At 40.3% G+C, this 25,855-nt stretch overlaps 2 protein-coding genes across 4 annotated transcripts in view; both read left to right on the top strand.

Moving 5' to 3' along the window:
* Window positions 1-1,195: 1,195 nt before the first annotated feature.
* On the top strand, window positions 1,196-20,894 carry LOC115590481 (myelin-oligodendrocyte glycoprotein-like). 3 transcript variants are annotated; one of them, XR_003985748.1, is made up of 8 exons: window positions 1,979-2,118; window positions 3,216-3,416; window positions 5,218-5,595; window positions 5,947-6,015; window positions 7,170-7,282; window positions 7,415-7,992; window positions 9,530-10,510; window positions 20,571-20,894. XR_003985748.1 is itself a non-coding variant. In XM_030431848.1 (6 exons), the coding sequence occupies exons 2-6, from the start codon at window positions 3,329-3,331 to the stop codon at window positions 7,469-7,471; spliced, it is 705 nt and encodes a 234-aa protein (XP_030287708.1). In that variant the 5' UTR covers window positions 1,196-1,446; window positions 3,216-3,328; the 3' UTR covers window positions 7,472-8,944. The 3 variants fall into 3 exon arrangements, 2 of the variants coding, with proteins under 2 accessions (XP_030287708.1, XP_030287707.1); XM_030431848.1 differs by lacking the exons at window positions 1,979-2,118; window positions 9,530-10,510; window positions 20,571-20,894 and adding an exon at window positions 1,196-1,446 and having other exon boundaries at window positions 7,415-8,944; XM_030431847.1 differs by lacking the exons at window positions 9,530-10,510; window positions 20,571-20,894 and having other exon boundaries at window positions 7,415-8,944.
* LOC115590482 (uncharacterized) overlaps window positions 12,795-25,855 on the top strand; it is an 83,978-nt gene continuing 70,917 nt past the window's right edge. The window contains exon 1 of the mRNA XM_030431851.1: window positions 12,795-12,896. The gene's annotated coding sequence lies outside the window, so the exon portion shown is untranslated. The remainder of the gene's footprint in view (window positions 12,897-25,855) is intronic.

Below are 25,855 nucleotides of genomic sequence, written 5' to 3'. Positions count from 1 at the left end.
TAATTTGCAGTTTAAACTGAAATGAAGTGCTGTTGTTTGATTTGTGTTCGTTATTTACTGTCTGTTACTGTGACTAAAAGAAAAGCTGTCATCTGTTCACGCTGGTGTTAAAGATAAAGGTCAGCAGAGGGCGCTCTTCATCTCACTGATTGTACTGAGTGGAGTTTGTTTCAGTCTCAGTCAGCTGTGTCTTCATACTTCTGTCTGTGTTTTGATTTTGTTTATTGCCAACCGATCGATTTTTAACCCTTTAAATGCTGTAAAACACTTTTCATATGAGGATTGTATTAAAGTTATGATAAAGGTCAGCGAGGACATCATGCAAAATTTCCAAAAGAGAACTTAAAGTGGGCTGATTTCTTGTGAATAGGAATTTGTTTTATCTGCTTTTAGAGCCAGTTAAGGATATTTTTGAACACAAAGTATAACATATTGTATACGTTAGATACTCTGATATAATTTACATTCACACAACAGTTTTGCATAAACAAAAAATATAGAGAAGATCTGTGAGGGTAGCGTGAATTAGTTTAATTAGATTTAAACTTTTATGTTTGGAGAATGATTTGTTTTTAGGTTTACTGCTTTATCATAAAGATATATTTTATTTGATTAGCGGTATGTTGCCTTCTCTACACAGATGGCGTGATACCAGATACAAAAAGTAGGCTACAGGATTCAATTGATGTCAGTAGAAAGCCTTTAGTCACTAATAAAGATAAAAAGAAAGATTATTATGTTTGTTCATGGACAACACACTCAGGTCTATACTTGCAAATTGCAAAACCAACATATAACTACAGTCAACACCAGCAAGGAGATGAAGAGGGGGAGAAATTCACCAGACTCCCTTAAGAAATCGCTCGATTTTGTGCATCGTCGAGTTAAGTGAAACTTTATAAACTTCATTAGGCGCTGTTTCTCTCAAATCATTGAATATTTGAACCTTCCTGTAAATTCGGCATATGTTACAGCCTCGTTTTAAGGGCTGCAGCTCCCGCATCCAAGCATCTCCCTGGTACAAATGTACTATTTACGAAATCATTGATTAAACCGTCCATCTCTCTGGTCATTGATTATCTTCGATTTTTTTCTTCGATTAAAATCAAATTTCAAGTGGACGGATGTTGATGGGTGGTCTCTCTCTCTCTCACACACACACACACACACACACGGGCGGCGATGACACGGAAGTCTCAGTGCAAGAACGGAGTTTTAGATCTAATAATAATGTGACTTTAACAACGATGGTCTGGATTTATTGAAGTTCTGCTTCTGTTTTTAACAGATTTAAATATATTCCGTCTGTAACGCGAGCGGATTAGAGTTGTGTTCCCACAATGGATCCTCCGTGTGGATGTTTTATATTCTCTGTAAAGTATATGCGCCCTCCATAACGCATCAATAACAATAATAACTCCGTCTCGTCCAGTCATAACCCAACAGGTGAGCCTTGTTTTCTTTTAAAAACTCTCCCACGTGTCTGCTGCTGTCGGTAACTTTCATTTCTATTTCCGGGATAATAAAGTATCAACGGTAGTAACTGCAAGCAGCGACATGCACCTGGTTTATAGTTTCACTTCACTGCCTATATTATATTGAATTTAATATTAGGCTACCTTAAGACGAGTCAGTGTGAGGAAGCCGCTGTTCTTTCTGCCAAGCTTTTAGTATCACTTGCAATTTTGGTTCCATTATGATAGAAGTACCACACTATGAGCAGCTGTACGCGTTGCACAGACTAACTAACTAAATACATTGATAAATAAATAAATACTTAAACCTAGTTAGTACGATGGTGTTTGAATGTTTGAAAAATATGTCTTTCTTTATAACAATTCCAACTTCTCCCCTGATGAACATGTACATGAGGGGTTTAATTATTATGTTGGCACAATATTACATCCGGAAAGGGAAATAGCTTTTAAGACCGCCTCCTGGATTTGAATGATCCATCAACCCAACCATAGGCGGGGGTTTCTAACCGAGCGTTGCTAAGGCTTTTATTATGCTTTATTTAGTTTACGGTGAGCTTCAAATTTTGATTCACTTCGACTGAGTTGGTTTCATCCTGTCTGTCGTCCTGTTGCTTTTTCTTCTCCTGGGCGCCTGTTGAAGGTAAAATAATCATTATAACGTTTATCGAATGATGATGAAGCTGCATAATTTAAATTGTGTAAATGTGTCTTGTCTTAAAGGGGCACTGTGTAGTTTTATATAGCCTAAAATAAATTCAAACTCGAATATTTGTAATTATTAATGGGGGAACAGTAGCAAGCCGTTTGAATATGAGAACACCGTTTGAATAAAGAGAGGTGGCAGGGTCCGCCACATATAGACAAAGTATAAAAAGGCAGGAAAAAATAGATGTGATCCAAATGTCCACAGTTAGCTTGGCTTCAATTGGTTTCTGTTTTTATCACCTGCTGTGCTTCTAACAGCTGTTTTATAAGTTATCTGCAACCATGGCAACAGAGGTGTTAGTTTGTTTAAGACTGTAAACTAATATTAAACCAGGCTTTATTAACTTGTTGTCACTGAGATCGATACATTTAAAGACAGATCAAGGAAAGAAATGTGATGTTAGATTTGTTTAATTGCCCTCTCATCATGTTCTTGTCTTTGTATGTATGTGTACATATATATATATGCTTGAGATTTAAAAAATAACATTTTGATTTGTGACCTCACTAAGGGCGTGGCCTCGGCTCTCTATCAGGGGACTGTTTTAGGGGAAGGGGGTCTTTGTGTGCGATTGAAAACGTAATTCCCAAACGCACATGAGCTCATTATATATACATGACTACACTTCACTTGAAGCATAACCAGAGTAATAACTGAAAGAATACGAATAAAGCAGCATATAAACAGCGTTCTAGTTATATTCTCTGTGGGAGTCTGTGAAACCCCCAACTCTTATACTAGATTAGATTAGTTGGGCTTTATTTATCACACAGCAGGGAAATTCAGCTGAAGATGCAACAAGTACAGGAAGAGGAGGTTGATAAAGACATAACAGGCATTACACAAAGAAAGAAATATTGTCATGTATAATGTTTGCTGGATTAACAAGGAAGCCTAAATAGGTAAGAATATTTTACAGGGTTTCAGGACCATTATAAAGTGTCTGCTAACTTGATGAGTCACATAGTTTAGTGTTTTTAAAGGGAGTCTGGTGATGGAGTCTGATTCGTGTCTCAACATGTCTTCCACAGTTTTTGGGACATTTTTGATGAATTGAGTTCCTGTGATGAGTCGACACTGATCCTCTGCAGCAGCAGCAGTTTTGTCTTCAGTCTGTCTGTGTTTGTTAAACCAACTCGTTTCAATGGACCTGGAGCTCAATCACAGCTTTTCTCTGTCTTCTGTAACTCTCGTCATCCTTCTTCTGATTTTCTCCTGCACACCTGCTGAAGGTAAACTGTAGCCTCACTCAGACTGGATGTTGTCCACTACTTCTTATATTTTCCCGAAAGAGACACTGTGTAGTTTTGGAGAAGATATTTTAAGCTCTTCAGTGACTGATTTTAGTTTTCATGACTGAACAAACTGAATAAACAAACAAACTCAACTTCATACTGTTTTGCTTTGCTTATATGTGGCGGACCCTGCCACCTTTCCACCTTCAAGCAGTGTTCTGGGGACCTTATCTTCCTCTGAGAACAGCTTGTTTCATTCAGCTGTGAAAAAAAATACATATTTCTGAGCTAATATTCTCATTGATATTGTAGATATTGGTCCTATATAGATTTTAGATATTGGTATCAATATATAAGTCCCGAGTTTTCCACTGTGTATGTGCTTAAGAAGCAATGCAAATAAAATCCAACCTAAGTATTTCTACCAGATTTCTGAAGAAGTAAACGTGAAAACTACACATACAAAGCCAAGAACATGATAAGACAAAAATTAAAAGCATCTAACATCACATTTTTTCTTTGATAAATCTTTGAATGGATCAATCTCCATGACTACAAGTTAATGAAGCTGGGTTGAATTAGTTTGCAGTCGTTAAGTCAACTATGGCAACAGCAAAGCACAGTGCAGTTAACCGTTCAAACATCTGGTGGTATCACAGGAGATGATGAAAACAGGAACACAGTGTAGCCAAGCTATCTGTCAATTTCCTGTCAACAGGTCATTATATACACTTAAATACTCGGAAAATGCTCTGTCGTCCGGACTCTATAGAGTCTTTTGTCTCACCATCATCACATCATAACAATCACCCAAAATCACAAACAGAAAAATGACCTCACTGTCAGACATCCTGCAGGTGTGCTTAAAAGGGGAAAAGGTCCTTATAGCAGCTTTAATACACGAAGAGCCACAGAACAAAGAGAGCCATGGATACTAATACTTTTTAACAATCAGCCACAGTTTGTGTACACATAAGCCTTTGAACATACATTAGCCTTTAAGAATGTGTACTGTTGATTCACCTATAAACTTTGATATCAATAACTGGTTTGTACAATAGCACAGTAATATTTAAGACTGATTTGTCGAGGTTATCGCTGTTTCTTGTTGTATGAGCTGTGATTTAAATGGAAAAAAAACTTTAATTGCTGTTTTACAATAACTTAAATAAGGGGTTAGGATATTAATTGAAATGTATTATGGGGTGCTTCTTAATGAAAAAGTAAGTTTGGAGCTCCGAATCATTATCAATTTATTTTCTTTATTAATCAGTTCATCCTTTGTTCTGTATGCAGCAGCTTGTTCTAAACGCCACGTGAGATTAGACAGACAAGTTGAACCGGTAGACATCCAAAACCCCATTATGGTATCACCTGCCTGTGGTTTTGCCTAAAACCAGTTTCTAGTTTACTTTGTATGTTGGTGAATGAAGAGCGACACATAATGTTTGGATCCCGCTTCAGTTGTGTCAGGAATCACACTTATGATGTTTGTCAGTTTAAAAGTCACAGTTTGTCATAAGTTAAGGGTAAAATCTCATGTAGTTTTGTGTTCAAGCACTCAGATAAGACATCGTCTCACTCAACACACGTCACCAACACCAACATGGAGCCATCTGGACTCAGAAACTTCAAATCATAGAATATCTTTGGGTTTTGAATCAAGATATTTAAAGACATCACTTTGGTGACATTTTGTAGACCAAGTCATGAAGTTGTTGTAAATGTGCTGGAGAAAAGTGATGAGTTCATGTTAAAGTTTCAATTGTTAATATTAAAGTTGTCCTTCATTTCTCAGGGAATTTTAGGGTGATTGGGTCAGCTGAGACAATCGTTGCTGCCCTGGGTGATGACATCATCCTGCCGTGTCACGTGGAGCCTCAGATTGACGTGACTGGACTGACGGTGGAGTGGTCCAAGCCCGACCTTAAGCCCGACCCCAATGATCGCCTGCGCCGGGTCGAGTACGTCCATCTGTATCGAGACGCCCGAGAGGACCTGGACATGAAGATCGCAGAGTACGTCAAGAGGACAGAGCTGTTCACAGACAGCCTGACACAAGGCAACATATCGCTCAAGATCACCAACGTGACGTTTGAAGATGAAGGGAGATATCGATGTTTCATCCCGAAGTTAAAGAGCCATTTTAAGTCTTCAATCATTTACCTGTCTGTTGGTGAGTGTTAAAATCTTGTTTATTGTCCACATGAACTGCATTATACTAGTGACAGATGCAGATGCTAATGTCGCTAATCCAGATATCCAAATTAAAGGTGCAATATGTAAGAATTTTAGTTGAAAACATCCGAAAAGTAACAAAAATTATCAACAGAATTTTTGGAAATACAGTTTTGTATGTATTTAATGGGTTTACATCTACCAAAGTTAGCATGCTAACCAGCTAGCACAGCCGCGTCCAAAAGCTCTTGTGCTAACACTATCTCGGTGCTCACAACACTCAGGCTGGACTGCTAGCTGCACAGCTGCTGCTGTCTGCTTTAAATACTGAGTTATCTGTTTTTTTTAGCACCAAAGTCTGTAACAACAGAGACGCCACTGCAGACTCCTGATCCTAAAGAGGAAACACATGTCAACGGTGAGAACATGATTAATTCATCTGCAATTGTTTTTTTTTAATCTTTTAATTTTTTAATCTCATCTAACAGATAAAAGCCTGTTTTTTCAAACACAACATTTTCTACTGCCCAAAGTGTTCCACTAGAGAAACACGGATTAGCCATGGGACAGCAAACATTCCCAGGGTAACTGAAGATTTTCTTTGTTTGTGAGTCTGCATACACGAGACTGAGGGACACTGTTCACTGTGGGAAAACGGACATGGCGTGGGATCATGTGACTGTTTAATGTGCCCTCAATGGAACATTTGTTCATCTACAGTATAAAAGCATATTGTTATTCTTCCATCGTGATTTTTGACATGTAACTCCTGCTGCATTATCCAACGTACAATCTTCATTCAGACATCAAAACATTCGGCTCCATGAGGAGAACAAATAATTTTTTTATACATTTCTGGCACACTTTCTGAAATATTCAATGTTTTGTGTTAAATTTTCCCCCTTTAGCATAATATAGCAGTTTTTCCATCTAGGTACTTCATTCAAATATCCCACTTAAGTTTTTTTTGTATTCTGTAGCTGCTAACTGGTACTTACAATAATTGTGATTTTTAAAAATAAAATATTGATATCATCAACATACATATAAAATATCTTTTAAGCATTTCTTTTTCTTTGTATTCTTGCTTTCTTAAAGTAGGTTACAGTTATATGGTGGCCAACCACCATACAACAGAAAAAGACAAAGGATTTGACTGAGACCTTGTTTTTGGTCAAAATTTGTGGAGACATCGCTATAATATCGTTATCCTGAATGATTTTGTCCACGATGATTGTCCTCTGACATCTTGACCTCCTATGTCATCCTGCGTCTTTTCTAGACTTTCGGTGTTATTTGATTTTCAAATCCAAAAAACATTTTAAGATATTCAACTTTAATTAAAGCTGAGTTACAATGAAGGAAATAAAAGGGCACAGCTAGTGGATCATAGAGAAATAAACCAAATAAACTGCAATAAAATCAGGGATTCTGAGTGCATGAATAAGAAATATTAAACCCATCTTCTCATTGTCAGCCTTTTCCCATCAGCTGATTAATTGCCAACTTTTTTAAGTGATTTATTCCAGCTTCAGTCGCTCTTACAATGTCTTGTTTGATTTATATCCTTAGTGGTCTGTGCAGGAGAAGTACTGATCACAGCTGTGTGTGTCAGCACTTTGTTGACGATCCCGCCGGCTGTTGTATTCGCAGTATATTGGAGACACAAGCTTCAGAAACAAGAAGTATGTGAGAGGCTTTAATTGAATGTTTAGTTGTGTTTTCTTGATGTTTGGGTGCTGGAAACAAAACATACAATTTTCTTTTTGTGAGACAGTTGAGTGATTCATCGTTTTCTTTTTTAACTGTCCATCCAGATCAAAGGGGAACCCGTTAAAGGTGCCTTGCTCAAAGGGCATGTTGAGAGATGTTAGCAGAGAGAACACTAACTGCTTGGATCTTACCAGTAAGCGTGAGGATTTAAACCAGCAACCACCTCCAGCCACAGATGTACACACTGGAGGGAGGATGGAGGGAAATCCCATTGCTTCGAGTTGAACGTGAACTTTGACCATGTGGCTTTAAAATCTTTTGACCATGTGACGTCTGGAGACCTTCAGCAGTGGATTTCTTCACTAAAACTTGGACCTAGTTGGATTTCCATCTGTCTTGCATGTGTACTGGTCAGATGTGGACACAAAGAAGCAACTCATGTCTATTTTCATAACTTGGCATCAGAGATGAAGTCGTTTGAACATTTTGGTTCCCCCTCTCTGCTGCAGTCAGTGACGAATGTGCAACCTGGATAAATTCAAACTTCCTCTCTTGTTTTGCACCTGAATCTAACTCCTCGTTCTTTATCTAAAGTCAGGTTTTAAACTGAGTGCCAGACATTTTATGTCTTCCTCAACCTGTTCAGTCAAGATATGAAAAAGGACAACCGGGGCATAATTAGGTAAGAATGTGTCGTAGAAAGGGTTCCAGGACGATTATAAAGTATAAAATTTGGTGTTTTTTAAAGGAAGTCTGGTGGTTTGGAGGCGGAGCTTCCATGATGAGTCGACACTGATCCTCTGCAGCAGCAGCTTTGTCTTCAGTCTTCAGTCTGTGTTGTTTTAATGGACCTGGAGCTCAATCACAGCTTTTCTCTGTCTTCTGTAACTCTTAACTGATTTTCTCCTGCATGCCTGCTGAAGGGAAACTCAACTAAAACTGAGTAGATTATTTTTATTCTCATATTTTCTGTTACTATAACCTGTAGCCTTGGCTGGACTCGCTGATTGAGCATTAGTTTGCAGTCTTAATCCGACTGTTATCTGGTGGAAGCACAGGGGATGATAAAAACAGAAACGAAATGAAGCCAAGCTAACTGTGGCCATTTGGATTGCACCCATTTTATACTGTTTTACTTTGTTTACATGTGGCAGACCCTTCAAACAGTGTTATGGGACCGTATTTTATATCAACAGCTTGTTTATTCATTTATGGATAATATTGATATTTATGAGTTTATAGCCAGTTCAGCTGATCCAACTTTACTTTCACTTCAACATGTCTGCTGATCCTTCAGGATTAAATATTGAGAGTTCAGAGAGTTGATGACTAATAGGATTTTGTGCACAGTCAGCAGGTACGAGAACAAGGAAGTGAAGCTTCAACATGATTGGCTCCCTTTAACCTCTCAACTAACATTTTCACTATCTTTACATTTTTACTTATTTCTGTTTATCATTTATTTTGTATTTCATCAGTTTCATTAGAAGAGTTTAACGATCCTGAGTCCTCAACAATCAAGCTAATAACCATGGCAACGGAGTTGGGAGGGGCTAGGAGAGTTAGTGTTTTTCCCTCTGTTGGAGTGTCTTTAGTTTTTTGTGAATAAACGACTGATAAAGCAGTCAAAGAGAGAGGTTGTTCGCTTCCTATTTTCCACAACTTCTTCACCGGTGACCCCAATGTTTGTCTGCTGGAAGTCTCCACAGACATCTCTACAAACAAGTCGACTAACGCCGTCTCCTTCAAGCTGCCCGCCCTGCTGGAAAATCCAGCATAGACCAGCACCAAAACCAGCACCAAAACACAACATATGCTGGTCTTTCTAGTGACTACTGGTGACAATCAGAAAGACCATCATATGTTGTGTTTTGGTGCTGGTCTTTTGGTGCTACTATCATAGACCAGCACCAAAACACCAAACATATGCTGGTCAAGCTGGTCACTGCCAGCATGTATTGTGTTTTAGTGCTGGTCTATGCTGATTTTTACAGCAGGGTCACTTCTGGGAATCGTCTGCCACAGCTTGGTTCACCTAAACAGAAGCACAGTTTGCACTCTGGGAGATTACAGCCAATGCCATGAAATACTATTATGTGGTGTCGGCACTGAGGAAAAACCCTCCGTAGTAAGAGAAATATGAAACCTTCAACACTTAACTGTTGGAAGCCTCTGAGCTTTCTGACACAGAATAAGCTGATTGGCTTTTCTCTATCCAGGGCCTCAGCAACAACAAGCCGTCTGAACTCATGGACAGGATGCTGGATCTCATGGGAGAGCACAGGCCAGATTTCCTCTGCATCCAGCTGTTTCTGCAACAGCTACCCTCACGATGGTGACAGGACACATTACGGCCCCCGCCGCGGCAACCCAATGGACTGTGTTTTTACCACGCATAGTTTGGTCCCAAAGCCAAGCGGTGCCGATCCCCTTGCTGTTTTGAAGGGGCGGGAAACGCAGTGGCCGACGTAGTAGCCATGAGCGCCGGCCATACAGGCAGTCCTGTCGGGGGCTCCTGTGTGACACTGGTGCTCAGCGGAGCATCCTACATGCATCGACTGTGGACATCCTGGGTGACGGACACGGCCCCCCATGGCAGCTGCAAATGGCAGCCCCATCCCCACTTATGGCATGAGGTATGTGGAGTTTTGCTTTGATGGACAGACATTTGGCTGGGACTTTGTCACGGCCAAGGTAACATTCGTTATCCTTGGCGCGGATTTCCTGTGCACCTATGGCCTGCTGGTGGATGTCCGATTGATCAACGCTGCCACCTTCTGTTCATACACATGTACCCTCATTGGAACAAGCTCCATCAGGTTGTCTCGTATGCCTTCAGCCACAGACTATTTTCTCCATCTTCTGGACCTCACACAGCCCACCTTCTCATCTTCTGCTACAAAGCATGGGGTAGAGCACCACATCGCCAACACCGACCCACCAGCCTACGCTAGGTTCGACATATTGATCCAGCCAAGGTGACCGTCGCCAAAGCAGAGTTTGAAAACATGGTGCAGCTCGGCATCATATACTGCTGTAACAGCCCCCGAGCTTCACCCCTCCACATTGCCCTGAAGCCCGGGGGTAGGTGGCACACATGTGGTCTCTACCATTGCCTTAATGATGCAAGGACCCCTGACCGGTACCCTGTCCCACACATACAGGATTTTTCATCCCACCCAGAACAGCTTTAAATGAAGGTAGGTCACCATGGTTACTCATAGAGAAATAATGCATCATGGGAAACTGGTACCAAACATGTGATAAGAAACCTGAAGTACAGGAACATTACATGAAGCACAACATGTTGGAGAATTCAATATGAACACGCTGAAATAAATCTCACTTGATCTCCAAGTAAAATGAGTTTCTGATCAGCAGGTAGAGCCGAGGAAGGAAGTGACGTCAGTCGATCGGAGCACAATGTTGTTTATCAGATGGATTCCCCTTGGAGCTTTCTTAGTTGTCAATCTAATACACCTCCTCGTTCTAACTAGAATCAATAGGATTCATCATCTGACCAACTAACATCCATAGAGTACAGATAGACTAAGTACAGAAAATCACATCACTGTAATGCTGCTTTAAAACATAGAAAATGCTAAATGCTAATTAGCTTCACTTAGTTCATTATTTATTCTAGTTGTAAATATCAGTTCAGCTAAGTTATGCTCAAAGCTTTGTAATTTACTTTTGCATACTCCCTGCAGTTTAACTTGCATATTATTCTAAGTACACTGTAGTGGTACGTATATATTTCATATTTAGTACAATACATGTTGATGGAGGTCGTCAGTCATCCAGGTGATGGTTCTGACTAACTGGAGGAGAGTTTGAAGATTTAAACCCTCAAGCAGGGATACCACTTTTTTTCTGATTTATAGAATAAATTGAGGACAATCACAATCCGGCTGTAGCTCAGTGGGTTGAGCTGGTGGACCAGTGATCGGAAGGTCGCTGGTTCGAATCCCCGGCTCCCCTGGGGTGGGACTGAGCTACATGCTGAAGTATCCTTGAGCAAGATACTGAACCCCCGCCACTGCCATTATGGCTGCTCGTTGTAGGGGGTGCTGCATCAAACTTCAACACCAACATTAAAAAGGTCAAAGCTGCTGGCTCAGTTACAGTCAACACCAGCAAGGAGATGAAGAGGGAGAGAAATTCACCAGACTCCCTTAAAAAATGGCTTGATTTTGTGCATCATCGAGAAACTTTATAAACTATATTAAGCGCTGTTTCTGACAATTTTCAAAATATTTAAGCCTTCTCGTCAATTTACAGCCTTGTTTTAGGGGGCGCAGTTCCCGCATCCAAGCATCTCTCTGGTACAAATATACTATTTACGAAATCCTTAATTAAACCGTCCATCTCTCCGGCGCTTTATTATCTCCACCTTCACTGTCAGCTGTCAATTAAAATCAAATTTGAAGTGGACGGATGTTGATGGGAGGTCACACACACACACACACACACACACACACACGGTGAAGACACGAAAGTCACAGTGCAAGAACGGAGTTGAAGGTCTAATAATAATGTGACTTTAACCACGATGGTCTGGATTAATATAAGTTCCTCTTCTGTTTTCACAGTTTTTAAATTATTCTATCTGTAACGCGAGCGGATTACAGTTGTGTTCCCACAATGGATCCTCCGTGTGGATGTTTTATATTCTTTGTAAAGTATGCGCCCTAAATAACCAACCGGCTGGGAAAACTCCGACTCCTCTAGTCATGGACCAACATGTGAGGCTGGTTTTCTTTTAAGAACTCGGTACCTGCATACAGCGACCTGCACCTGGTTTGACATTTCACTTCACTGATATATGACATATGTATATTACTTTATATCACCATGAGACGAGGCAATGTCAGGAAGATCCTGTAGTTTCTTCCAAGCATCATCTACTGCTTTTTGTGTCACCTGCACTTTATGTCCCATTATGATAGAAGTACCACAGTATGAGCTGCTGTATGCTTTGCACAGACTAAATAAATGAATGAATGAACAAATAAATAAATATAACCCCAGTTAGTCCGATGGTGACATCGTCGCAATGTCAGAGCTCTGACATTTAAATACCGCGTACTTTACGAAATCACACGAGATCATCCGGCACACAGGAAGACTAAAATGTAGCTACAGACTGTCTGTACTGTAAGAGTGTTAGTCGGGTTTTTCCAGATGTTAACAACAGCTGGCTCTGTTTGTGACTAGTGAACATGTTTCTGCAGATTGTCTCTGTACTTCCGCCTTTTAACTTGATTTACAGAAGCACCTTTCAGACATGCTCGATAAAGATGTCTCTCTTTTATAACAAGTCTAACTTCCCCTCTGATGAACACATGAGTGGTTTGATTGTTATGTTGGCACAGTGTTACACAGAGAAAGGGAAATGGCTTGTAAGACCGCCTCCTGAGTTTCAAGGATGCTAGGCGGGTTCAAACTAAGCGTTGGAATCGGTTTATATTGTGGTGAGTCACTTCTGGTGAGCTTCACATTTCCCTGTGTGTCTCACTTCGACTCATTTGGTTTCATCCTGTCTGTCGTCCTGTTGCTTTTTCTTCTCCTGGACGCCTGTTGAAGGTGAAATCAGCATTATAACTAGAGTTTATCGAATGATGATGAAGCTGCACAATTTAAAATGTGTAAATGTCTCTTTTCTTAAAGGGGCACTGTGTAGTTTTGCATATAAGAAATTCAAACTCATATGTAATATTAATGGGGAAACAGTAAACTCAGAAATGCATATTTTTTCCATCAGTGAATAAAGAAACTGTTCTCAGAGGAAAATAAAGTCCCAGAACACTGTTTGAAGATAAACAGGTGGCAGGGTCCGCCACATATAGACAAAGTGAGACGGTATTAAATTTAGCTTGTTTGTATATTTAGTTTGTTGAGGCAGAAAAAATAGATGTGATCCAAATGTCCACAGTTAGCTTGGCTTCATTTCGTTTCTGTTTTTATCACCTGCTGTGCTTCTGTCAGCTGTTCTAACGGTTACCTGCAACCAGGGCAGTTGCTAGGAATTCTGGGCCCCCTGAAAGAATATCGGTGTGGGCCCCTCTACCCCATTCATTGCCACCTTCAATTTTCTTGTTTTTCAGTATTCTTTACGGTGCCTGGTGTTTAACACCCAATTTGTTTCCTTTTTTTACGATTAACGACTTAAAAAGTCAGAGTATGATTATGTAAATGATGTATAATTAGTTGTCTTATTCTCATTTCACTGATTTGCAACACGTTATTACACCTCTGATTGCAAATACATTTTCAATTAACCACTCAACAAATAGGTAGTGGGTCACTAATAAACCAAAACAGCCAACCAGTGTGTACATCCCTCACTTACCATCAAAGGCATCACTGGACTGCTGGGCTGAGCGTCTGCTGTGTGGGTCAAACTCAGATGAAGCAGCCACTGCTGATTCTGGAGCAGCAGAGCATAAAGGTTTATTGTTCCATTATATATATTGTAAACATTATATGTTATGTTTAATGGAAAAAATGATGCAGAACTAACCTATTCTTGGACAAAATCTAAATGGGCTTCTTAGTACCATAGCTCTAGGTGGACAGCTTCACTTTACCAGGCAAAAAATATTGTTAGACCATTCAAAAGTCGGTGTAAACTGTCCACAACTCTAAATAGTCTTTTTTACTTTGTTGTTGTCAGCTATTATGGTGTCTTTTATTTTATACTGCTATGAAAACAAATAAATCTTTGAACATTTAACTTATTTGTATTTAGTATATTCAAATGTCCCACTAATAACACATTTTAGAAGACCACATTGAACACATCATGATAACGTAACTGACCTTCGTCAGATGCTCCTAACTACTGAGTAGAACTTGAATGCGTCATAATACAATTCAATGCAGCCTCTGAATGGGCGCATACTGGAGCACTGTCCGACAGTGATATGTGTGAAACACACTGTAGTAGCCCCTAAATTAGTAACGTTCAGTTATAGTTACTCTAGGAACCGTTGCTCTACAATGAACTGGCGACTTGTCCAGAGTGTAGCGCGGCCAGATGACAGCTAACGTAGGCTCCAGCCTGCGCCCCGTCAAAGGTAATGTTACAGACATTAAATTAATGAACAAGTAGGCTAATTGTTTCAGCCGCCCTCGGTAGTTTTACTCTCACCATTCTTAGAAAATAAGTTGTTGATGTCCAGGGCCCCTGCTCTGCTGCTCCTGCTCTGCTGCTCCTGCTCTGCTGCTCCTGGCCTCCTTCTCAACTCTCTTCTGGTGTCCGGACTTGTGCTTTTTGGGGGGCATCCTAACCCTGCTGGAGTTCGCTCGCGCTCACTTAATTCCGATGAGGAAGAACCATAGGAAGAACGAACCGCGGTGTGGACCAAACCATTTTTTAAGAAGGGGCTAGGGGGGTTATTGAAATGATTAAAATTTGAATATTGTATGACTTGTGGCTTTGTTTTAATTCGGATTCATTCGTATGAATATATATTAGTTCAGTGTATGCATAACCATTTTGTCATAGAGGCTACTGGGGGCTGTGTGTGGGCCCTATAGCGGGCTTTGGGCCCTTAGAATTGTCATCACCTTTCCCCCCTATACGACGGCGCTGCCTGCAACCATGGCAACAGAGGCGTTAGTTGGTTTAAGACTGTAAACTAATATTAAAACCAGGCTTTAATGATTTGTTGTCATGGAGATCGATACATTTAATGACAGATCAAGGAAAGAAAATGTGATGTTAGATTATTTTAATTTTCCTCTCATCATGTTCTTTAGAAATCTGGTAGAAATGCTTTAGTTTTGATTTGATGAGCACATATCTCTATCAGGGGATCGTTTTAGGAGAAGGAGGTCTTTGTGTGCGATTGAAAACGTAATTCCCAAACGCACGTTATATGTACATGGCTACACTTCAGTTGAAGCATAAGCAGAGTTACTACTGGGGGAATATGAAAAAAGCAGAACAAAAGCAACTCCAATATTAGATTAGATGGGCTTGATTTTTTTCCCCACAACAGGGAAATTCACTTGTTACAACAGCTGAAGATGCAACAAGTACAGGAAAGTAAGAAAGAAAGAAAGAAAGAAAGAAAGAAAGAAAGATTGTCATGTATGATGTTTGCCGAATTAACAGTGATCCGGCTCTCTGTGTTCAGCGGTGAGGCCTTCAGGGCCGCCGGTTTATTTTCACCGCTAGAAAGCATAAGGACGTGAAGGCGTCATCAGCAGAGTTTCGTTACAAAAGCAACGCGTTACAGTAATCTATTAATGTCATTGGTAACGGAGTAATGTAGTGCGTTACTAATGATAAAGACAGCGACCTTCCACCGCCTATAATTAATGAAAGGTAATTTAATGTTCTGTAGAGGTTATTTTGTGAAAGCAACTAAAACGTGGGTAATTATTACTCCACACATACAGTAATGTTGTAACTTAAAGGAGAACTTCGGTCGATTTAAACATGCAGCTTCATTGCTCAAGCTACCCTTGACTTGCCAGTACCGAAGACGCGAACACATTTGGTCCAACCATTACAGAGCTCCGTGAACCGAGATTAAGCATTGAGCTCCTTGCACAAACAAACTGTTTTAACTACTTTTTTATTCACTTTGAGTCATACACGCTACAGTGCTGTGTTGTAAGGTGTCTGCTGATGTTGCATGACTTTTGGTGTGAGATGTGGAGCATGTTAAGACGCTTAAAACACAGTGTAAAGTTCTGACCCCATGCTGTTAGCTGTCAATGCTAAGTCTCCGTTCACGGAGCTCTGTAATGGTTGGACCAAATGTTTTCGCGTCTTGGGTACTGGCAAGTCAAGGGTAGCTTGAGCAATGAAGCTGCATGTTTAAATCGACCAAAGTTCTCCTTAAATATATTACTGTTAACCAGTAAAATGTAATATTGCATTTTGAGTTGATTATAAACATGTGATGGTCTCAATGTTTTCTTTAGATGAGGGAGAAAATGAAAATGAGGGAGAGAAAGAGAGAAAGAGATCTGGGGCAAAGCCTCACACAATCCTCAGTCCTGCCAGTATCACCAGTGTACTACCATCACACACACACACACACAGACAGACACACACTTCTCTTCAGAGCAGGCCGTGACTCACAGCGGCCTCTTTTTTTTTCTTTCGGAGCCACATAACAGAAGGTCGCCGTCACAATGAGCACAGTGCTGCTACTGTCATATCCTTTTTTCCTTTAATCTACTTTCATCTGTGTGAGTAGAATACACTGTAAAAAATGTCTGTAGAAATTACGGTAAAAAACTGTCAATAGCAACAGTAAAATACCGTAAAATAAAAAATTGTATATCACTGTAGTAAATACATTAAAGAAATGTATTTACACAAAGAATTACCGTAAATCAAGAAACAGTAAATAACTTAAATTTTACGGCCTTACTAAGTAGAAAATATGGAATTTACTGTGAATGTTATAAAAAGTTTGCTAAATTCACGGTAAAATACCATAATGTCACAAGCGTGTAATTACCCTAAAATTGACGGTATCATTCTGTCTGAATTACAGATTTTGCTGATGTTTACGTTTAAATTTACGGTACACAACCATTAAATCATACCATCATTTGTATAGAAAGTAGAATGTTAAAAAGTATGGTATATTTAAGCAATACATCATGACAGGCCGTGGTATGTGCTTATTATATCACAGTTAAGGGGCATTGTTCGGGCCGACACAAAGCACTAAATGCAATAGAAAACTATAAATGTTGTATTATTGTCAAAACACAGTGAATTAAGATAAGATTAACTTTATTGTCCCACAGGAAAACATAGGCCTACAACAATCGTTAGAGTTTATCATATAGAGTTTTATTGCAGCATTGTGAACACATCCTTTTTGAATAATATGGAAGTCCATTTCCGCCACTTGATGAAAAAAAATTATGAGATACTAAGTCAAAATTATGAGATAGCTAAGTCAAAGTATCTCATAATTTTTGTCAATTGGCGGAAATGGGCTTCCATAAAAAAATAGTATATTTTATTTTATATCTTTCTTTTGTATAGTGAAAACACGATTTCTATTTTTATTTTATTCTTGTACATGTCCTTTTTTTATTATATGTAAAACATGACAATGAAAACGTTGTTGTGTTTGTAGTTGTTCGTGTCAATAAAGCTTTATTGAATAGAGGAGAGAGACACAGAGAAAGACAGAGAGAGAGAGAGAAAGAGAGAGAGAGAGAGAGAGAGATGACCGCTGAGTTAACGGAAGCTAGAAATTTTGAATTTCAGTTCACCGCCATTGCTTCGCGCCCACAGGAGCAGTGTTTGTTGTTGTGACAGAGAGACAGACACACAGACACACAGCTAGATAGCTAGCTAGATAGATAGATAGATAGATAGATAGATAGATACAGACAGACAAGACAGACAGACAGACAGAGAAGAGAGAGAGAGAGAGAGAGAGAGAGAGAGAGAGAGAGAGAGAGAGGACCGCGAGTTAACGGAAGCTTGAATTTCAGGTCACCGCCATTTCTTCGCGCCCACAGGAGCAGAGTCTCTTCTTCAGGTAAGCACATTCACAGCTCATTGAGACTGTCTGATTAACGTTAGCTAGCCGCAGAGCCACGTTAGCTCTTATTTGTTGACTTTCAAGCAGAGGAGTTCAGGTAGCTATATCTTAAAGGTTGCTGGACATGTCACTATCTGCTTTTTGCCGAATAAAAGAGTCACTTAAGGGCTCTGAGAAGTCGCTAACGTTACAGCTAACGTTGCTAATGCTAGAAAAATGTTTAGCTGTAACTTCTGTAGCAAGTCGGTTAAGACTTTGATAATGGAGAAACTGGTTTACTCTTAATGAAAGATGATACAAGGAGACTTGGATGTATTACGAAGGAAACATTTATTGACACTTGATCTAGGCGAATTCAAAGATAACATAACAAGTGAGAATGATCCCTTTAACACCTTAGACATACATTTTTTTTAACAAATAATTTAGCCTTCTCCACAGCAGGGTGCAGCTGGATAATGTAAGGCAATCAACTTTGCAGGAATGCGGTATGGCCAGTACTCTGATTCGTCGTCATCGTTATCAGCACTCAGCTTCAGTGAGTACATTTAAATAGATTGGCTTCTGAACTGGTGCTGCCATTAAATGTTTTTGTTTCTTCATACCTGTCAAATACTTACATGGCCACATCAATAATTATGTCTCCCATATATGTCTACTACCCTGTTATCTGGAGTTCCTTAAGGGTAAATCCTCGGAACTATCCTTAAAAAAATCAAAATCACTGATTCGATGTCAAATCCAAAGGATTGTGTGTTTTCAGCTGTAGTCACTCTCCACAGTTTCTCCCTCAGTCTCTCTCAATCTATTAGATCTGCTAAATCTGTTAACCGTTTTAAGCGCCTCCTGAAATCATATTTATAGGATGGCCTTTTTATGAGATTTTTTAAACCTACTCTTCATTCACCATTTAATTTTTTTTCTGTTCCAACTTCTTTAATTAATGTTTTGTTTTTTGTTGTTGTTGTTGCGGGAAGCACTTTGCAACAGTGTAAGTGCTATATAATAATAATTATCATTATTATCATTAACAATGTTTTCTTTGTTGTCTTTCTTTGTCTGGTTGCAGTGAGATTCATGCCAGTCCACAGTAAACACCTGATTGAAGACTGCTGGTGAATTTTCAAGCAGGAATGATGACAACATCTGCCCAAAGTTCCAGTTTCCTTAACATTGTAACATGTCTGTATGAGACTCTGTCCCACCTGTCTTCAGTCAAGTCTGGACCCAATGACTCAAACACCAGTCTTGTCAAGGCTAATTAGAGGTAAGCTATGGTTTATGTCAGTGTAGCAAATGAGTAGATGCAAGCACTCAAACTACACTCAATCGATCTCCCTCAAGTGAACGGTGCCAACAGCTTCATACAAACATACAGTAGAAAAAAAAAAAATCAGTATTATGGACAGGATTCAGGATTTAGGCTGCAATTCGACAAGGGTGAAACAAATAGTGATGATCACTTAGTCCTAAAAAAAGTGACTGTTTCTACTTTTCACACTAATACAATAAAATAAATGAAATACTCCTGATGACCTGCAAAACTATATTCCAGAGTGCTGGTTTCATTCTATGTATAGCTCATTGGAGCTCAGTTTAACAGCAGAAGGCTGAATTTATCTCTGTAGGCATCATGCTCAGGCACTGCATCAATCTAACCTTTGCTTTGTTTCTTTTTTCTGGCTGCAGAGAGGATCATGCCAGTCTACAGTGGACACCAGATGGACAACACATGAGTCTTCAAGCAGAACTGGTGACTGCTGAATGCTTTAAGTTCCAGTTTCTTGAACACCATGTCCATGTTAAGAGCCCTCTTCAGCCAAGTCTGGACTCAGTGACTCATTAGTGTTGATCAACACAGGGCAAGTGGCTCCTTTTTTCATGACGTTTATTTCTTCTACCATGGACTATCCTTCATATGTATGGACACACACTGTCTTTTGAAGATGTCAACACTGCCTTGTGAGTATACTGGACAAGTTCTGTTTTTCAAAGAGAATGTGTATATGCAAAGAGATGTTCTTAAAGTTTATCAATTATAGTCTGTACTTTGGTTTACAATGGGCTTAATTGGTTATTTCCTTTATAATTTACCATTTGCATTTGCTGACTGTAAAATCTACGCCAACAAACTGTAATTCCATGTGTGTTGTACCATATTTTTTACGGTGAAATTCTGGCAACCACAGCTGCCAGTATTTTACCGTAGTTGAACTTTGCAATAAAATACCGTAATATATCTTACAGTTTTACCTTGTTTTTTCACTGATGGACTGTAATTAGTTTTACATTATATGTGTTATTTTTAAAAGAATTTACCGTAAACAGGTTTATATGATAACTGTTATTTTTACAGCAAATTACCGTAAACAAATAACAGTTCTCTAATGTGAAATTTACAGTTACATTGTGACCGTATTTTCTACGGTAAAGTTCTGGCAACCACAGCTGCCAGTATTTTACCGTAAATTCTACAGAATTTTTTTTACAGTGTAGATCGCATAAACGGGCAGTGTTTACGCGCTTTATATCACTGACTGCGCCACCGCAGACAGAAATGACTACAGTCTGTGACTAGTGACTAAATCATTGACTAGTGTGAGTGTTTGTAGTCATTTCTGTCTCGCAGAAATTTCCGAAAGACAGAAATGACTGATGATGTGGGCTATTGTATTTAAAGTTCCCGCTGCAACCATTTTTAACTAAACTCCCCTTTGTCTCTCTGCAGCCGACACAGAGAGCAGCTGAGGAGCAGATCGGAACTGGATTCATCATCAGTCTTTAATGTGCTGCAGCTGATCTTAGCTGTAGTTCTCCTCTGCGCTTTGTTGGGGGTCAGTGTTTGTAAGGCCCGCAGAGCTGCAGGTGTCAGACCCCCCGCAGATACAGAGATGGAGCCTCTGGGTGGAGATCCTGATCACGTTCCTAATGGAGGGGCCCACAGAGCGGAGCCATGACACCCAGAAATCAGACCCACATGTTAATTATTGTGATTGTTACGACCTGATTTAGATCAACACAGTTTATATCATTCCACTTTCTGCTTTTTCTATCATATATTGTGTTTTTTGTGTATTATTGTTACATTGTGTTTTTGTTGTTGTTTTTATTAAGTTTGTTATATACGTTTATATTTTGTTAAAAAAATCTATTAAAAATAATAATAATAATTGATCTCCAAAACTGTACGTGGTGGAATTACATACATAAATGAGGCTCTATGGTCGTTGCAATTTAATATTGGTAACGTTTCTCTGATTGGATTGAGAGCAGTCACTTAGTCTGCAAGCACCAGATTATTCTCCTCTTTTCCTACTGCAAAGCAAGGGGTGAGAGTCCCAAACTACTGACCAAACAGTATTTCAGTGAGTTTATAGTTCAGTTTCAGTGATAGCTAAATTTCAACAAAACAAAAAAAAGTTATGCTTTTTAAACCATTTAAATCATTCTGAAATAAATACACTTTGTATTTTTATTTCAGAATGATCTTTATTCATTAATTTCAATTTATCTTTTTTTCAATAATAATAGATTAATTCAACACAGAGCTGCTCACCTCCTTCCTCAGTTGTGGGTAGGCCTACTGGGAATGGTTCAGGGGTAGGTGGGGGTACTGGGGCTGGTTCAGGGGTAGGTGGGGGCTCACAGGGCTCACAGACAGCTGCGGCTGCTGCTGCTGCACTTGACGTGTCTGTTCAAACATGCATCATTTTTGACAGGAGGGGTGGTCAACTGATTAAATATGGGCAGCTTGCTAAACGTGAACAGTGAAATCTAAAAAAATCCAGAGTTTTCTTCCAAAATATGAGCTAATATGGGGAGAAAAGTGAGCTAGCTTAAAAACCACGGAAAAAATGTTTCCAAAATAAACTTAAGTGTTATTATCAGTGCATTAAGTGATGCATATTTATAATTATAAACTAACAAATTAGTGTCGTATTTTTTTGTCAGTATTATAATTTTATTAGGGGCCTTTCTGGGCCCCTGTCAATGATGGGCCCCTAGAATCCTTCCCCTTATCCCCCCCTTTTCGGCGCCCCAGTTCATCACGTAATATATTTACATAAAAATGGACCACATTAACAAATATACATTACACAGTATTAATTTACACTCGGCACATTATTTTTTTTTTTTGGAGCCTTTTCAAGAAGCAAAAAAAATTACTCGTTCATTTACTTCAGGATAACAACAACAACAACAACAACAACCAAAACACCACCAACAAAACAAAACGCGTTTCAGATATGTATATCCAAACCCCCGTCCTCCGCCACAGAGCACTACAACCTCGGCACCTTTACAATATCACAGTGTGTATTTTTCAGTACAACCAAGGAAACAATGAAAGTAAGTTCATCCATTCGCAAAACACACTTTTGACACATGAAATCTCCAGCTTACTGTTAAGGAAACGAAAGAAAATATTTGAGTCAGTCACTCAACCACTGTCTGCTGTCGTCTATTCCTCCTGACAGCTGTGCGCGTGATAAACTCATCAGCTATAGCATCCAGATTGCGGCTCCTTGTAATGTTTTTGTGACAGTTCAACACCGCAAGGTGACTGAGTCTTCCCTGTCCCATCGTGGCGCGTAGATAAGTTTTAAGTCTCCGCAGGCCTGAGAAAGACCTCTCTGATGTGCAAGAGGTCACGGCAACAGTCAGTCCAAGTCTGATCAGTTTGGTGAGTCCTGGCAGCAGCAGGGTCCGCAGAGCTCGCCATGCTCTCCTTTCAGGAAATCCACAGCATCTCGAAATGTTTTTATGCAAACACCCCTCTGTTTAGCTGTGTCAATGAACATGTCACGGTGAAGTGTCAGCCTGCCTTTATCCAGATCATCTCCATGAAACTCTGTGATGCTCCCACAGTCACCTTTTCCCGTCACAAAATCCTCAATACTGCACATGTGTTTGAATGTAGCTTGACTTATCCTGCAATCCAAAGATGAAGTTACAGTGTCCATTACCTGGTAAAACTGCTGTCTGTACATGGCCTCTGGTGACTGGAAACTGTGTGATGGCAGTCGATGTGGGTTTTTTCTTGGCCTTGGCAGGGCTGGGCTTTCAACGTTATGGATATCAGCAGCTGCAGGTGCTGAAGTAAACCATTTGCTTTGCCGCCTGCGTCACCTTGATCTTCTGAAGACAGGTTGTCAAGAAACTCTAGTAGTGCGCTGTAATTTGAAGAAATTGACTGCAGCGAAGCAGCTTTTACTGTCCAGCGCGTCGGGCACAGAGGGCGCAGAGACGGCCCGTCTGCGCTTTGGAAATCCTGAAACCAAGTCAGTCGTTTTGGGGAGTTGCGTATCAGCTGTATTTTAACCCTCCTATGATGTTCAAATCTGACCGATTCACAACTTCATAAGATCCTAAACATTTGCACAAGATTGTCTCGAGGCTTTATGATATCCTCCACACTAGGCATTTGAACATATAACATTTCTGATCAGCACTTTCAACGAATTTTGAGTCATCTAATCAATTTTGTAACACCCATGGTGTTCCCGGTCAAAATTGACCGGCATATGAAATGAATGGGTAATACTAGATTATGTTCATTCCTTAGATCCCACCCTCACACACACACACACACACACACATACAGTATATATTCCCCCACCTGTACCACACATTCCAGACTGAAGAATTAGATGTCATTTATGGGAAACTGTCTTTTTCTCGCGCTTATATGCCCACCTGGGAGCTACACACACTCTCCAGACCTAACAATGTATCATACCTGTTCAAAGGCCCAATATGTACCGATTTACACATTTCAAACTCAACAATTAGCTGTTTGTTATAGGAACCGATCTCTTTCCCATATGTGCCCATCCCTACATGTGAACCACACTTTACAGAATAGACTATCTTCTCATAGACAACCTATGTAAAACATTATTTGTGCCTTTCTGTCATCTGACTCTGTGACCACAATGAGTAGGAAATTTACTGTCATAGAGGCTCTGGACCGATTTTTTGAATCAGCTGAAGACGAGATCGAAGTTTAACTGGAGACAGAGGAAGATGTGTCAGTAATGGAAGACAACATTCATCCTGATTTTGATCCGGACCTTTATGAGACTGACCAGTCAACAGATGAAGAGGCTCCAGAGGAAGAGGCACGAGAAGAAGAGGCCCCTGAGGTGACCTTCCAGTCCAACGGTGGCAACTTGCTCTGGTATTCTTCCTTCCAGGACAGAGGAGGCAGAGAAAGAGTGGAAAACATTGTAAGGATGACGCCAGGGCCAACACGATACGTAACATCTCCTGTGGATGACATGAAGTCCAGCTTCCAACTCTGTTTACCAGAGTCCATGGAGGAAATTATACTGGACATGACAAACCTGGAGGGGAAGCGTGTGTTTGAGGACACATGGAGAGAGTTGGACCAGGTATAGACCTCCAAGAGAGTATAAATAAAACAAGTTAGCTACAAACGTGATGCCTATGTTTGCAAGGCACACTCCAACCTGATTGTACAATGCCACTCCTGTGTGACACACACACACACACACACACACACACAGATGACTATTCATGGTGATTTTTTCTGATGTTCTGAGAATTTGGTCTCCGTTTTGATTATTATTATCATTTTCAGTGTCTATACTTTGTATATTCACTGCAGTTATGCATGTTCACAACTAGTTGGAAACATTGTTTACAGCATTAAAGGGTGTTAAATAACATTTAGTAAATGATTATGTTCTAATTATGTTTTTTTGTGGTAATGTATCTTCGCCATCATCTTCCTCCTGGACAGATCACTCACCTGGAGAAGTCTGGAAGCACTGTGAGGATCGTGTTCTTTGATTTCTCCAGTGCTTTCAACACTATACAGCCTGCACTCCTGGGGGACAAGTTGGAGCTTGCAGGGGTGAACCAGCACCTTACATCCTGGATCCTGGATAACCTCACTAACCGACCACAGTATGTGAGGACTTGGGACTACGTGTCGGACACAATAATCTGCAGTACAGGGGCCCCACAGGGAACAGTCCTGGCCCCTTTCCTGTTCACCCTATACACCGCAGACTTCTACCACCAATCATCTCACTGCCATCTACAGAAGTTCTCTGATGACTCTGCTATCGTCGGCCTCATCAGGGACGGGGACGACAGAGCCTACAGAGAACTTATTCAGGACTTTGTAGACTGGTGCCAGCGGAACCACCTCCGGCTCAACGCCGGGAAGACCAAAGAGCTGGTGGTGGATTTCCGCAGGCACAAACAACCCTTCACACAGGTGAACATCCTGGGAACGGACATTGAGATGGTGACATCTTACAAGTACCTGGGAGTTCACCTGAACAATAAACTGGACTGGACTGATCACACAGCAGCTACATATAAGAAAGGTCAGAGCAGACTGTATCTGCTGAGGAAGCTCAGGTCCTTTTGCGTGCAGGGTACCTCCTGACTTTCTATGGTGGCCTCAGCCATTTTATGGAGTAGTCTGCAGGAGCAGCAGCATCTCAGCAGCAGACAGGAGGAGACTTGATAAACTTATCAAGAAGGCCAGCTCCACCCTGGGATGCCCTCTTGACTCAGTGCAGGTGGTGGGAGAGAGCAGGATGATGGACAAGCTGTCATCGCTGCTGATGCAGGAGTCCCGCCCCCTGCAGGTCACTCTCACAGCACTGGGCAGCTCCTTCAGCAACAGACTGATACACCCTAAGTGTGTGAAGGAGAGGTATCGAAGGTCCTTCCTTCCTGCTGCTGTCAGACTGTAAAACCAGCACTGCTCCCAGTAGCCTACAGACCTCTGTATGTCTGCACAAAGGTCACTTCTGTTTTTGCACTATCTGGTCAATTTCCTTAACACCCATATTTATTATCTGTATTTAAAATCTACATTTACAAAAACAAAACAAAACAAAAAATGCTGTTAATTTTGCACTACATCATGTAAATATGTATATATGTCTATTTATTTCGTCCCTTTTTAATTGTATTGCTTTGTGAGGGACCAGAGTGTTCTCCCCACAAAAAGGGGATCAGGGCAAGCCA

Source organism: Sparus aurata, chromosome 10 (genome assembly GCF_900880675.1).
Source record: "Sparus aurata chromosome 10, fSpaAur1.1, whole genome shotgun sequence".
NCBI lineage: Eukaryota > Metazoa > Chordata > Actinopteri > Spariformes > Sparidae > Sparus > Sparus aurata.
This window is presented reverse-complemented; position numbering and strand designations above follow the sequence as displayed.